Source organism: Nicotiana tomentosiformis, chromosome 2 (assembly GCF_000390325.3).
Source record: "Nicotiana tomentosiformis chromosome 2, ASM39032v3, whole genome shotgun sequence".
NCBI lineage: Eukaryota > Viridiplantae > Streptophyta > Magnoliopsida > Solanales > Solanaceae > Nicotiana > Nicotiana tomentosiformis.
This window is the reverse complement of record NC_090813.1, coordinates 1,478,008-1,493,543: the sequence shown is the minus strand read 5'-3', so window position 1 is coordinate 1,493,543 and position 15,536 is coordinate 1,478,008. Positions and strand designations below refer to the sequence as shown.

The 15,536-nt window shown below is 33.9% G+C and overlaps 2 protein-coding genes across 2 annotated transcripts; both read left to right on the top strand.

Moving 5' to 3' along the window:
- The first annotated feature begins 5,567 nt into the window (after positions 1 to 5,567).
- LOC104116663 (transcription factor ORG2-like) lies at positions 5,568 to 6,997 on the top strand. Its single transcript, XM_009627563.4, has 3 exons — positions 5,568 to 5,948; positions 6,131 to 6,493; positions 6,680 to 6,997. Exons 1-3 carry the CDS (start codon positions 5,634 to 5,636, stop codon positions 6,767 to 6,769), a joined length of 768 nt encoding a protein of 255 aa, XP_009625858.1. The 5' UTR covers positions 5,568 to 5,633; the 3' UTR covers positions 6,770 to 6,997.
- A 4,017-nt stretch (positions 6,998 to 11,014) lies between these two features.
- On the top strand, positions 11,015 to 12,801 carry LOC117272948 (transcription factor ORG2-like). Its single transcript, XM_009627561.4, has 3 exons — positions 11,015 to 11,426; positions 11,578 to 11,940; positions 12,458 to 12,801. Exons 1-3 carry the CDS (start codon positions 11,127 to 11,129, stop codon positions 12,530 to 12,532), a joined length of 738 nt encoding a protein of 245 aa, XP_009625856.1. The 5' UTR covers positions 11,015 to 11,126; the 3' UTR covers positions 12,533 to 12,801.
- The last annotated feature ends 2,735 nt before the right edge of the window (positions 12,802 to 15,536 follow it).

The window sequence follows — 15,536 nt, the reverse complement described above, 5'->3', positions numbered from 1 at the left end:
ACAACAGTAACCCATATTTCATATCACATCTGCACAGATAGTTCACGTGCTAATAACATAATCCGCCAGGCAATAGCCGTAGGCTTACAATTTCAACATAGATCAGACTATTATCATGTTTACCAAAATAACAAGACATGTTGCACAAGATATAAAAATAAACACAAGGAAAATCACAACATCATATGAAAATTACCAACGCTATAGCCCCACATCATCACATAAAAATTACCAACACAATAACCCCACATCATCACATATCATCCCTGACAATAGCCGCCTTTATCTCTCCTATAGCCACTCTTATCACTCCTATAATAGCCTCCCTTTTTCCTCCGCCCTGACAATATCAATAGCCACCCTTATCGCTCCTATAGCCACCCTTATCGCTCCTATAATAGCCTCCATTATCGCTTCATTTAATAGCCTCCCTTATCGCTCTGTTTAATAGCCTCTCTTATCACTCCGCCCAAACAATATCCCAACACACATAACAACAATGAAATTCCACCCTTATGCCCACATAATATCAACAATGGAATGCCACCTTATACGTCGCATAACAGTAACCCAAATCACACAACAATTCACACAGAATATTATCACAACAGTACAACATCATCAACTCGTATTTACAAATTTCTTGTAGGCCACAACCTATCCAAAGGTACAATAAAGTCAATTAATTTCACAAAAGATAGTCCATGACTCAACACAATGTAATAAAATCTCAAAAACAACCACAAGAATGGCAAAATAACTCATAATAGGTCAACGCCTTCTTTAATCTAAATTTTAGATAAATATATAAACGCATTTAAACTTCTTTAATTAATTATTTCTAGATGAAAAATCCATAATGTGATTATTTCTAAGAAATATCAAATCAATAAACACACGGAATTCACATAAAAATCCAAGTGGCAATCACACCAAATTATCATAAAAAAATACAAACTCGACAAACAAGGAATGAGGCATGACAAATCAAGGATTTACTAAGTTTTAACAATTTTTCAATTTAATACATAAGGGCGTCTACGAATTTCAACCGATATAATTTGCACATATAAACCAAGTACATACTCATCACCTCACGTACATTGTTTTCAATTACACAATTTCCACATAAGACTCAATGCCTAAGGGGTAATTCTTCCACTAAAGGTTAGGCATGATACTTACCTCGATGAAACTAAACCGAGTCTTTAAATGATCTTCGCGAGTGAAGCCACCTCCAGACGGCTCAAATCCCGATGATTTTCTTGAAAATCCCTCGAAAATAAGATCGCCACAAATCGAGCTTTCTTAATTCAGCTCTTTAGTGGTATTAAAACCACCCAATACCCTTACAATTTCAATCTACATCAACATAATTTAATTGGACCAATATTAGTAAACAAATTTCCAGATTTTTGGTCATTTATGCATTTTATCAAACACCTAGAGTACATAGCATTTTACTACCTCTAGTAATGGTGTTTCTTCATCCAACAATCCCTCATTTTAACTAACAAGAGATACTAAACCATCCTTTGTCTATAAAGAACCTTCTTTAGCACCATTAAAATCATCAATGAACCCACATCTATCCAATTGTTACTTATTAATTCATTACAAAATCTCTACAACACCCAATAATCTAGTTTAAGTATTTATGGCTTCCAAACACCATCCAATAAGTGCTAATACTTATTTATTGCTCACATACTCATAATAAATCCATGCATATATGTCTAAGGGTGTAGGATTACCTTTTGGAAAAAATCTTGTCAAAACCCTCTTTTGAGTTCTTGAAGAAATTTCTTTTAGATCTAAGGATTTCATGGTGGATTAAGTTAGTTCTAGAGTGGAAATGATAGAATGAAATATCAAATTATTAGGGATTACTCACCTTGGAGATGGGGGGAGTTGGAGGTCTTGAGAGAGTAGAGGAAACCCCCAAACTTCGGCCAAGAGGAATGGGAAAAAATGAACTCTGAAATGAGTATATAATATTTTGAGCATCACAGGTAGTGTGGGGCGCTACCTGTGGCCCAGTTTCTAGAACCTCAATATTCCCAGCACCCCATACTAACCTGGGTGCTAGCGGCGACGGAAAATCTTTTCTGACACAGAAATGGACATAAACTCTCTCATACGATGTCCGAATTCGATGATTCTTTTTGCTATGGCTCCGAAATTTCAATACAGATCTAATGCTTCAATCAAAACTGAATTTGGAGCTCATTTTCTTAATGTGATACCACTTATTCTTGAAGAAAACGACGTCGAAACATTCTAGAATTATCCAATTTAAATTCCGTTAACCATTCGAAATCTACTAGAGGCCCTCGGGACCTCAATCAAATATACCAACCAGTCCTAAAATATCATACGAACTTAGTCGAGCCCTTAAATCACATCGAACAACGCTAAAAATACAAATTTCACGTCGATTCAATCCTAATGAACTTTAAAACTTCAAACTTCTACATCAGACCCCGAAACCTATCAAATCAAGTCCGGTTGACCTCAAATTTTGCACACGAGTCATAAATGATATGATGGGCCAGTTCTAATTTTTGGAATCGAATTTCGACCCCGATATCAATAAAGTCAACTCTCGATCAAACTTTTCAAAAAATCTTCTCCTTTCTAACTTTCGCCAAAATGCGCTAAATTATCCTACGGACTTCCAAATCCAAATCCGGACATACACCTAAGTCTAGAATCACCATACGAAGATATTGACATCATAAAAATCTCATTCCGGAATTGTTTGTCCAAAGTCAAACTCCGGTTAACTCTTTTCATTTAAGCTTCAAAAACAAGGATTGTTCTTCCAATTTAATTTCGAACCTTCCAAAACCAAACTCGACCGCACACGTAAGTCATAATACATATTACGAAATTATTTGGGACTTTAAATCGCTGAACGGAACATTAATTCTCAAAACGACAAGTCGGGTCATTACATTATATTGCTTCTCATCCCTTATCTATGCTTGGTTTCTTTTCCCAAAAAAAATACAGAACTCTGCTTATCTAACAAACTGACTGCTCTTCAATTTCTATCTCAAGCATTTACTATGTATTTGTTTTGCTTTCTGCAATGAGCATTTAGTTGAAATAAATTCATTACTTTGCTTCACCCCATGGAGAGGGTCGTTGCAACTCCTCTTTCGACTGTATCTTTATTTTTCTTTGGGAATAACTATGTCGTTGTGGCAAGGGTCATAGATGGATTATTTAATTTATTACTTCATGACTCACGTGAAGAAAAGAAAGGACAACATTTGGATGCGTGCAATAAAAGGTTTATTTTGGTAGGAAAAAAGGATTATTTTTCAGATTATAAAACACAGTAGTGGACAAGATATTACTTATTTATTTATTAATTAATTTATTTATTTTTTAATTTATTCTGTCATTTTATTTACCCTATGCATACCAGAGAGGCGTCTTTGCAAAGAGCATTTACTTTGTTTCCGATTCCATCACAACATGGAGAGGTTGTCAATTTCGTACATTAACATACAAATTAAAAATAAATTTCGTATAAATATAATGCAAATTAGAATATCTACAACAACATACATACTAAAAATAAATTTTATACAATTAAGTATATAGTATACAACTTATTTATAACTTATCTACAACTTTCAAACATCATTTCTACCCAGTTAAATACAATAACAACATCATACAACTTAAATACAATTTTCATACAAATTTTATACAATATGTCTTTTGTAAATATTTTGTATATGATTTGTATATATTTTGTAAGTGGTGTGTTCTTCTTCCTCTCTGAAATTCTAATCAAAACTTCCTCTCTTAATGCAATTTTGATACATATCAATAACTTTATATAAAAAGATAGTATTAATAACTTAAATACAAATTTTATACAACGATTCATATATTATACAACTATTTTTCAACTTTCATACATTATTCAAATAAAAAATATATACAACTACAACAAAATATAATTTTCATACAATTATAATACAACTTTACTACAATTTCATAAGTATATTATATGTGATGTGTTCTTCTTCATCTTCTTCGAGTTTCAATCTGAAATTCAGCCAAAATCAAGTCTAATCTTCACCAAACACCGTCAAAATTGAGATATAAGCTCCAAACAATATCTCAATTGTTTACAACAACCCCCAATCCAAACAAGCAATAGTTTTTGAAAACTCAAATTCGAATTCAAAGCTTTGAAGCTTTTTAATGGCTGACAATGGTGGAGAATCAAATACTTTCATAATTTATTGATTTACAATTTCAATTCGAACACCAATTGTGCAACATGAAAGAAAATTGCTGTGAAAAAAGAGAGGATAACAAGCAGAGAAAAAAGAAGGAAGAAAATTGGAGAAAGAATATAGAAGGAGAGAGGGAGAGAGAGAGAGAGAGAGAGAGAGAGACGTAGAGAGATAAAGATAGATAGAGAGAGAGATGGAGAGAGAGAGAAAGAGAGACGGGGAGCGAGAGAACAAGAGACGGGGATAGAGAGATATAGCGAGAGAGAGTAGAGATGGAAAATAAATAAATCTCTATTCAATTTCTAGTATAAAGGGATACTCATTAATACTAATTGTATATAATTGATAAATTGTATGTGTCCATGTAATTAAGTTAAAATTTAATTAGGGGAGGTAATAAAGTTTCATATGTAATATAGGAAGGTTAAAATTCCTTATATAAATGATTAGTCGAAACCATGGGTTTATAGGGAATCTCCTTATTTCTATCTTTTTATTCATGGAAACAATATTGATTATAGTATACATAAATGGAATATGTTTAAAAATTTTAGTTGTAAAATTTATGTACTCTGTCTTAGTTTATGTGTCATACTTTTCTTTTTAGTTTGTCTAAAAAAGAATCATACTTTTTTATTTGGAAAACTTAAAACTTCTTATGTCTTATGTGTTATTGTTATTTTGGATATAGACAATTTGGCGTCGTGGAATCTTTTGATAGAAATAAAAAATAAATAAAATAGTAACTATAGAGTATCACTATAAGTATTTTCTTTTTCCGTGACAATGAGTTATGAGTACAGACTCAAACAAAGATATGTATGCATTTTAAAAGATCCTAAATTGGAAATAGCTTAGGCGAAAACCGTTCCAAATAGTTTTCTAAAGATATGTAAAGTGTAAATACGAACTCCAAAGCATCTCCATTATAAGCAACTTCACATTCTCCTTTCTATATATGTAGGAAAGAGAAAAGAGCTTGTAGCATATTCTTGATTTTATTAGTTCTTCAATTATATTAATGAACCTCGCATAATCTTATAACATTAAAAAGCTGAGGTGGCATATTTAATTAATTAAACGTGTTTACCCGTGACACAGCTCCTAATTACTCGAGCTTATAAGTGATATCTACCCAAGGCTCGAGCATGGCATGGATCCCCACACGCAAGATTACTTTAATTCGGAACTTTTTTTAATAATCTCATATAATTTAAGTGATTAAACATTTATTTATTTGAGTATTATGCTGATCAGGTATAACCTAAATGAAAGTCATTAGTATATATATTCTAAAAAAGTCATGAAAACATTGTCTTAATTACAAATTAGCAAAGCAGAAATTGATTAAGTCTTCAGAGTATTAGCAAAATGCTAGCCATTTCTTCTTCTCCTTTGTTTTCTAACAACTTTGGCTGGCTTTTGGAGGATCCCATAAGCCATGAACTAAACATGACTAGTGCAGAAACTTCATCAGAATCAGTTGTTGCCCTTCAATCATTATCTCAAACAAGAGTACTTCAACACTGTGATTCAAATAAATTTGATCAGATTATTAATAATGGTGATCAACCCGATCAGATGGTTAAGAAGCTTAATCACAATGCTAGTGAGCGCGATCGCAGAAAAAAAATCAATACCTTATATTCTTCTCTTCGTTCTTTGCTTCCAGCTTCTGATCATGCGGTAGGATTACTTTTTCAATTTATCCTATTTTTTTTTTCATTTTTTAGTGTAAAGATAATCCTTGATTAAACCATTAATTATCAATTAAATCTCTGAGCTGAAGATTTAAACTTAATTTTGAATTAGTTTATATTGATATTATATGCATGCTAACGAGACTTCATCAACTTTTATGTTGACAGAAAAAATTAAGTATTCCATCGACAATATCAAGAGTTCTAAAGTACATACAAGAGTTACAAAATGAAGTGGAAAGATTGATTCAGAAGAAAGAAGAGCTTATATCAAGAACCAACTCCAATAAAGAAAATTCAGCTGATTTTAACAAGCAAAAAAGAAGAGGAGGAGTTGAGAGTTCTTCATTAGTTATTTCAGCAAGTGAAGTAGGTGATAGAGAAGTAGTGATTCAGATATCTACTTTGAAGATTAATAAGGGTTCATTTGCTGAGGCTGTATCAGAATTAGAGGATGAAGGACTTCTTCTACTAAATTCATCTTGTTTTGAAACTTTAGAAGATAGGGTCTTCTATACCTTGCATTTTCAGGTATTACTAAAATATCCTTCAATTTTCTTATATTCAAATTCTGGCATTTGATGGCAAAGTGGATGTTTGATTAAGAGCATAGGAAAAAAGGAAAAGAAAAGTGATGAATAAAGTATATTTTCCTGAAGAGTTTTTGTTTGTTCAATATATTATCCTAATTCCTTCCTTTTGTGTATTGTTAAGCAGGTTCAAGGAACAATGGTAGTTGAGCTTGATACGTTAAGAGACAAGCTCTCATCTTATTTTGAGAAGGAAGACAAGTTATTACCACAGTGAATTTCTTGTTTAATTGTTAGACGGATTTAGCTTACATAGAAAGACGTTGTATTTGCAGTTTAATTTCCTTTTTACATAGGACAGGACAGCAAAAAATGTAAATGTCTTTTTGTTTTTCCTTGTAATCGTGAACGCCTTCATTTTCAAGAGAGGCAATATCTTGTAATCATTGACATGGTGACTGTTAATATTAATTAACAAGACCAAAACACTTTGGACCTTAAACCATTTGCAGTTTCTTTTTATTTTTATACTTTGGACTGTTAAAACGCCTTGCTTAGTGACTACGCCAATCAAAGCACTGCTTAGCCATTTTGGAGAAAAAGAATTCTTTCACCCATCGAGAAGATGTATTTCTTTTCACTGTATCATATTGAGCTCTATCAAGTAACTCAAATGAAGTAACTGGCAGTTAAATTTGATTAAAATAAAACGAAGGTTGTCAATCTCTGATAAAAGTCTCAAAGACATAGCCTTTTACTTTTGTGATACTTGAATTCCTCATCTTTGACGCATGACTTGATACTGGTCTATGACTGTAGTCCTAATATTTGTCTCTTTAGGAACTAGAAATAAAATATAATGGCTGTTAAATATGATTGTCACAACTCTATATTTTGCAGAAAAAGAAAAAGAAGAAACTAAACAATAGTCGTAATTAAGTTGAGAAAAGCACTTTTGTCGAAATTTAGGACCCGTTTGGACATAGATTTCCAAATAGTTTTTGAAAAAACTAATTTGGGTGAAGTTTGATTTGAAATTGAAAATATGTTTGGACATGAATTTTGGGGCAAGTTTAAAAATGTTAAAGAGCTATTTTTTTCCAGCTAAAAATTTCCAAATTGTCATGATTTGACCCAAAAAGAGGTCTTAAGTTATATTTGAGATTTGAAATTTTGGTTTTCAAAATCTCCCAAAAACTAGATTAATTCTATAAACAAAAACATATTTGACTTTTTTTTTTGGAAAAAAAAAAATCCAAAACTTATAACCAAACGCCTACTTAAAGACGGACTCATGACTTAATATAAGTCGACAGATGTAGAATATTACTATCACTATATTTTGTGACAATGGAAGAGGGACTTGCATATGGTGTTCATCGACTTAGAAAAGGTCTATGATAAAGTTGTGAGGGAGGTTTTGTTGAGATGTTTGGAGAGTAGAGGTGTACCTATTCCCTATATTAGGACAATTACGAACATGTATGATGGAGCAAAAACCCAGGTGAGAACAGTGGGAGGGGACTCGGACTATTATATGGTGATGATGGGGTTGCACCAGGGGTCGAAACTCAGCCCTTTTTTATTTGTCCTGGTGATGGATGTGCTGACGTACCACATCCAAGGGAAGGTGTCATGGTGCATGTTGTTTGCAGATGATATTGTACTGATTGACGAGATGTGAGGTGGTGTTAATGTGGCGCTAGAGGTTTAGAGGCAGACCCCGGAGTCTAAAGGTTTCAAGTTGAGCAGGACTAAGACAGAATACTTAGAGTATAAGTTCAGTGTTGAGACTTAGGGAGTGGAATGGGAGGTGAGGCTCGATTTACAAGTTATTCCTAGGAGAGAAAATTTTAAGTACCTTGGGTCTATTATTCAAGGAGATGGGGAGATTGATGAAAATGCATGTCACACATCGTATTGGGGCGGGATGGATAAAATGGAGACTCGTTTTTGGTGTTTTGTGTGACAAGAAGGTGCCACTAAAACTTAAAGGTAAGTTATACAGAGTGGTGGTCAGACCGACTATATTGTATGGGGTAGAGTATTGGCCAGTTAAGAGCTCCCATATATAGAATATGAAGGTAGTAGAGATAAAAATGTTAATAAGGATGTGCGGGAACACCAGGTTAGATAGGATTAGTAATGAGATTATTAGCGACAAGGTGGGTATAGCCCCTATTGAAGACAAGATGCGGGAAGCGAGGCTTAGGTGGTTTGGACATATGAGGGGGAGAAATACAACGTCCCAGTGAGGAGGTGTGATATGATATTGGAGGGCCTGAGGAGAGGTAGAGGCAGGCCGAAAAAGAATTGGGGAGAGGTGATTAGGCATCATCTGGCGCTGCTACAACTGACCGAAGACATGACCCCTTGATAGGAAGGTGTGGAGGTCGAAGATTAGGGTAGTAGGTTAGGTGGTTCATATCGAGAGTATTAGTACGTACTCTTGCATTCTGTTGGTATTAGGTTTCTATGACTACATATCATTTCTTTCATTTTGGTCATCTTACTATCTTGTTATTTTTTATACTGCTTTTACATGGCTTTCGGTGTTGTCCCTTCTCGTCTTTCTTTTCATTAGTGTAGTGCTTATGCTTTCCTAAGCCGGGGTTCTATTGGAAATAACATCTCTATCTTCATAAAGTAGGGGTAAGGTTTGCGTACATAGTATCTTTCCCATACCCCTCTATGTGAGGTTATACTGGGTATGTTGTTGTTGTTATTGTGGTAAATTTTGTGACAATGAGTACAAACATAATAAAAAGGCCAAATACCTAGACGACCCCTTAAGCATGGTTCCAATTTCTATTTTGACACCTTAACTAAGCCCATTACCTATTGAACACTTCATCCCAAAATTAAAGTATGCCTATTAAACACAAAAACTGACATGGCAAGAGAGTTGTATTTCACCCCCTCTTAGGCTCTTGAATTTAATGAGTTTGAGATCATGTTTTTCTTTTCTTTTTTGTTTAAATCGGAATTAATTTTTTTAAAGGCCACCCATAACCACCTTATCTCCACCATCACTATCACTCCTCCGCCATCACTGCTGGTCCGGGTCAGAATATCATCATTGCACACACTAATAAATTCTAAGAACAATTAACCCAATCAACAAACAACACCAAAAAATTAAAGAGAAAAATCAACAACACCAAAATTGATTCACCAAATTGTGTTGCATCTCCATTATTGCTCTATTTTGCAGCTTCTGAACTCTGACAAAAGAAAGACAGAAGAATGTTTCTTTTTTTCTCCAACAGCAAATTTGGGCAAATAAATACATTAATGACTGATTTTTTCTAAATTCTATCCATTATTTTTTAATTTTTCCAGATTCGGCTCACCATCTTCTTCAGGTTCGCCATCTTCTTTCAACACAAATCTGAAATTTTTTGTTGTTATAGCAAAAAAATTTCAAAAATAAAAATAATTTTCTCAAATGTCAGTTTTAGATTTCTTCCCCGACGAGTTAGGGGGCTCTGAACGAAAGTAGAAGAAGAATGTGGGAGGGGGAAAGGGGATGACCAACGACATAGGGAAATTAAAAAAGAAGATAACCGACGACACGATGGGAGTGGAGAAGATGAACGACGATGAGTAAGGGGTCCAGCGGCTAGGTTGCCTTTTTACAACAAAAAAAATAACAACATGGCTATTTTTTGTTACTGATGTGGCTTGTTTTAATGATCTGACATTTTTTCATCGGTTATATTTCCATGCAAGCGGCGTTTGAGCTTCACACATTTTTTTTTGGGACTAGGTTTTTTGTGTTCAATAGACATACTTTGATTTGGGTTGAAGTATTCAATAGGTAATGAGCTTAGTTAAGGTGTCAAAATGGAAATTGGAACTATGTTTAAGGGGTCGTCTAGGTATTTGGCCTAATAAAAATATACTCCCTCCGTTTTAATTTATGTGAACTTATTTCCTTTTTAGTTCGTGCCAAAAAGAATGACCCTTTTTCATATTTAAAAATAATTTACCTTTATGCAATAATTTATAGCCATACAAAATATATCTCATTTTACACCACAAGTTCAAAAGCTCTCTTTTATCTTAAATTCTGTACCCAGTCAAATATGTTCACATAAATTAAAACAAAGGGAGTATATGTTTAAAATATTTAAGTAGATATACATTGAGTTTGATCAGTTAATTAGGTCCTAAATTAATAATTTTGTACGCATTGAATTGATCTTTTAAAATAAATACATAATTTTAACAAAATTACTGGGTTTGGCCGAACTCGTAACTCAATTCTGCTGCTGTTTAATTTGATTAAACGTGCTTACACGTGCCATGGACACTAAATACTCGACTAATCTTACCCAAGGCTTGTGTATGCCATGGATCCCACACGCAATTACACCCTACAAGTATATACATTTCTTATGCTGATAAACATTGTCCATCGAAATACACAAGTCTATTGCTTGTTATTTTAAGAAGAAAAGACTAAATATAGTTAATATAACTACCAATTGATAATTATTTAAGTCTTATGCTGAGGTATGACCTGATCAAAGCTATTTGTATAAATTCTCATCACAAATATAACGACTGCAATATTGTCTTACAAAAATTAGTAAAGCAGAAATTAATTAAGTTTTCAGAGTATTAGCAAAATGCTAGCCATTTCTTCTTCTCCTTTGTTTTCTGACCATTTTGGATGGCTTTTGGAGGATCCCATAAGCCATCAATTTATAAACACTGCCGCAGAAACTTCAGATAATTTATCATCATCTCAAACAAGATTACTTCAACACTGTGATTCAAATAAATTTGATCAGATTATTAATAATGGTGATCAACCTGATCAGATGGTTAAGAAACTTAATCACAATGCTAGTGAGCGCGATCGCAGAAAAAAAATCAATACCTTATATTCTTCTCTTCGTTCTTTGCTTCCAGCTTCTGACCATACGGTATGGATTATTTTTATTATTATTATTATTATTATTTTTAAAATTATCCTATTTTTCAATTCAATCTCCGAGCTCAAGATTTAAACATAGTTTTGAAGTAGTATATTCTTAATATGCGCTGACCAAACTTCATCATTTTTTATGTTGACAGAAAAAACTAAGCATTCCATCGACAATATCAAGAGTGCTAAAATACATACCAGAGTTACAAATTGAAGTGGAAAGACTAATTGAGAAGAAAGAAGAACTTACATCAAGAACCATCTCTAATAAAGAAAATTCAGCTGATTTTAACAAGCAAAAAAGAAGAGGAGGAAATGAGATCTCTTCATTAGTAATTTCAGCAAGTGAAGTAGGTGATAAAGAAGTAGTAATTCAGATATCTACTTTGAAGATCAATAAATGTTCATTTGGTGAGGCAGTATCAGAATTAGAGGATGAAGGACTTTCTCTACTAAATTCATCTTGTTTTGAAACATTTGAAGATAGAGTATTCTATACCTTGCATTTTCAGGTATTACTAAAATTTCCTTTTCTTTCCTTATTTTCATCTTTTGGCATTTGATGGCAAATGGGCATATTTGATTAAGAGCATAGGAAAAAGAAAAAAAAAGAAGAAGGAAAGGTAAAGAACAGAGAGACAGAAGGAGATACTGCTTTTTTTTTTTTTTTTACTTCCTCTGTATGTATTTACGTGACACTTTTCGTTTCTCGAGAGCAAATTTTTTAATTTTGACCGTAAATTTAGACATAGAATTTTTAAGTTTTTTAAAATAAAATTTACATATTTAGAAACTACGTAAAAAGTACTGCTCACAATAATTAATAATTCAAAATATTTAAATGACATGAAAGAATTGCAGTCAAAAGAAGAAGTTATTTGACTCTCGAATTTCAACTACTGTCACATAAATTGGAACAAAGAGAGTATAATTTAGAAATTTAATTTGATGCATTAAGTAGATTTTTGTTTGTTCTATTATCCTAATTCCTACTTGCTGTTTTTTGTCCTTTTGTGTATTGTTCAACAGGTTCAAGGAACAATGGTGGTTGAGCTTGATACGTTAAGAGACAAGCTCTCATCTTATTTTGAGGAGGACAAGTAATTACTTCATTGAATTTTCCAGTTTCATTATTAGAAGGATTTAACTTCTATAGAAAGACGTTATATTTGCATCTTTTTTCCTTTTTATTATTTTTCCGTAGGATAGGATCAACAAAATATGTAAATGTCTTTTTTTATCTACCCTGTTTTTGTGACAGCCTTCATTTATTTTCAAGAAAGAGATGCAATATCCTGTAATCATAGACTGGTGACTGTTAATATTAATTAACAAGATTCTAAAGGCTTTGGACTTTAAGTCATTTGCAATTTCTTTCTATTTTCTTTCAGCTGTTCCACTGTGGGATTTTGTAGCTAGACATCTTTCGCTTTTAATTTTACTTTTTCTTTTTCCATCTCTTGATTAGAGATCTAGAGTCTGAACCTTGAAAATAAAGTTTTCTGCAGTAGTGATTAAGGAATATTAAAGCTTCCCATAGTGAGTTCTTTATACGACGTAAACCCGAATTAGTAAGTGATGTTTTATACTTCAATGCCACACCAGAGGGGGTGATTTGTGTGGTGTCTAATTTTCGCGTGCACTGATTATAGAAAGACTTGGTTCTTCTATGTGTTCCTTATACTACTGTTGCAGAAATAGTAAATGCGAAAAGTAAAGAACACAAGTATTTTACGTGAAAAATACCTGGCTCAAAAGGTAAAAAAAATCACGACCTACTACTCAATTGGATTTTTCCCAATACTTCATTAAATCACTGAGCCAAAACAACATTTACAAAAATCTTTTTAAACCTAAGGATTACCTTTAATTCCGTTGTGGCAACCAACCTCTAACTGGTGCGACAACTTCAAGTTAACTCTAGCTTGAATACTCAGAGTACCTAATACAATTGCCTCTAGATAAAGTTGAAAGGTACAATTTGAAAAGCCCTACTACAATTGAACTAGAATAAAAGACATACACTTGGAAGTGGTTCTTCTATCTGGTTCATGTAGATTCAGGTTCGCACACTTGAATCACACAAGAATTGGTTGCAAAATGCCTTGCTATTTTGCTCTCAACTCACGTTTAACTTCAGCGTTTGTGCGTCACCTGTAAAGTAAAAACATCCTGTAATTTATAGAGTTAGTAGAATGGGAATAACTAGAGTTCTAATGCTATACTCTTCCTTGGTGGAAGAGTTCTAGTTATCTTCATCTTCTAACTCCTCCCTTATCTAAGATAGAGTTCTCTCGAGTAAGGAGTCCTTCTCCTTATTACTTATGCAATCTTTTCGCTCAGAAAATATCAGATATAATCACTTAAGCTTATCTCTTTCATGTGCATGCCTTGTGCTTGAATCTTCCCGTGTCTGTGTACACTGTGTATGGATCTGGTTCATGCTTGAGTTCCTTTGTCAATCATCAAAACAAACTTCACTTGGGCCAATAAATTCCCCCTTTTGATGATGACAAACTCTATGATTTCATAAGCATAGGCCCTGTGTCAACTTAGCTCAACATCAACACAATGTCAGAACACTTTCCATTTTAAAGTCACAAATCATCAAGGACCAGGTTCATTAGGTTATAAATATCATAGTTCAAAGTAAAAAGCACAATCTATCTCCCCCCTTTTGGCATCATCGAAAAGTTGCATAATTATGTTAGATAACCAGATTTTAATAGACATTACTCATGGTCATTGGTTCTACTTCAAATGCAATCATGGAGTCAAGCATCATTTATCAATCTAATGGTATTAGTCAACTAAGAAGCATCAACAAACAGTTAGAGCACAAAAATAGTTGATTATCATTGATACTAGTAATCCACAAAGCATAAAGAGAAATAAAAATACTGGATTTATGAGCAAAAAGATAAAAAATAAATCCCATCCGGGTCACTGGTTTGTCTAACTATGCTAGGAAGGTTTTAAGGCTGGGAAGGACTAGGTTCTTGGCTTGAAGCAGTTTCAGCATATCTTGAAGAATGCCATCATTCTTCTCTTTTCCCTTTGCAAGCTCAGTTCTAAGAGAATATCTATGAGTTTCTACTTCTGCCAACATCTTCTTCAGCCTTTCAATTTCAGTATTCTTTACCCCACTTGCTTGCACCAAGGCTCACACTTTGCTGTTCATAGGTACCTTCTTGGATGAACCAGGTTCTTTGGGAGTGATGTGGACTTCATAATCATAAGCAGTCAAAGTGTTCGCCCTAAAGTGATCCTTGCTTGTACCAACTTCCCATTTATTGATGGGTACCTTGAAATGTACAAGTACAGCCATGAGAATAAAATCATAGGGTATGACATGAGTTTTGGTGCCAGTCAAAACCCTATCAAGAAGTTGGATGATAAATCCAGGCCAATTGATTTGCCTTCTACTGTCCAGACATTCCATAAGGACCAGGTCCATGAATGTGGCAATATGCCTCCTTTCCTGCCTAGGAAGCACAACTTTGCTAACAAATTATAACAACACTTTATGGGGTGGCTTCATCTCACTTTTGTATATAGCCTTAGGCTGAAGCTCTTCTTCAATGTCACCAAACTTCCTTGTAATGGAAAGTGATGTGGCGAGGTTTTCTAGGCTTGGCCATTTTAACTTTTTGTAGTCATTGTACCCTTCAACACGTACTCCCAGAATTTCTCCCAATTCCTTGTAATCAAAGTTCACAGTCACCCCCTTTACCACACTAGTGACTCTGCCATTCTTGAACTCACAGTTTGCCATGAACTCCACAATCTCAGTTCTGGCAAGCTTTCCATCCATCTAAAGGACCATGTCCTTCCAACCCTGCAGTTGTAACTTTTCCAACAACATCTTCATGCCTTCCTCCTTCTAAGTTCCTGAGGAGTCTACCTTTCAAGATGGTTCGTTTGCCAAACTTAACCATCTTGTCCTTCTCTGCATCAGATGCTTCTTCTTCTTCTTCACTCCCTTCTTCTTCTTCCACTACTTTCGCTTTTCTGGACTTCAAGGCAGACCTGGTTCTTTTAGCCAAGGTAGAAGGCCCTGCAGACTTTGTCTTTGAAACAGACTTCTTTGTGGGAGTCTTGATCCTTT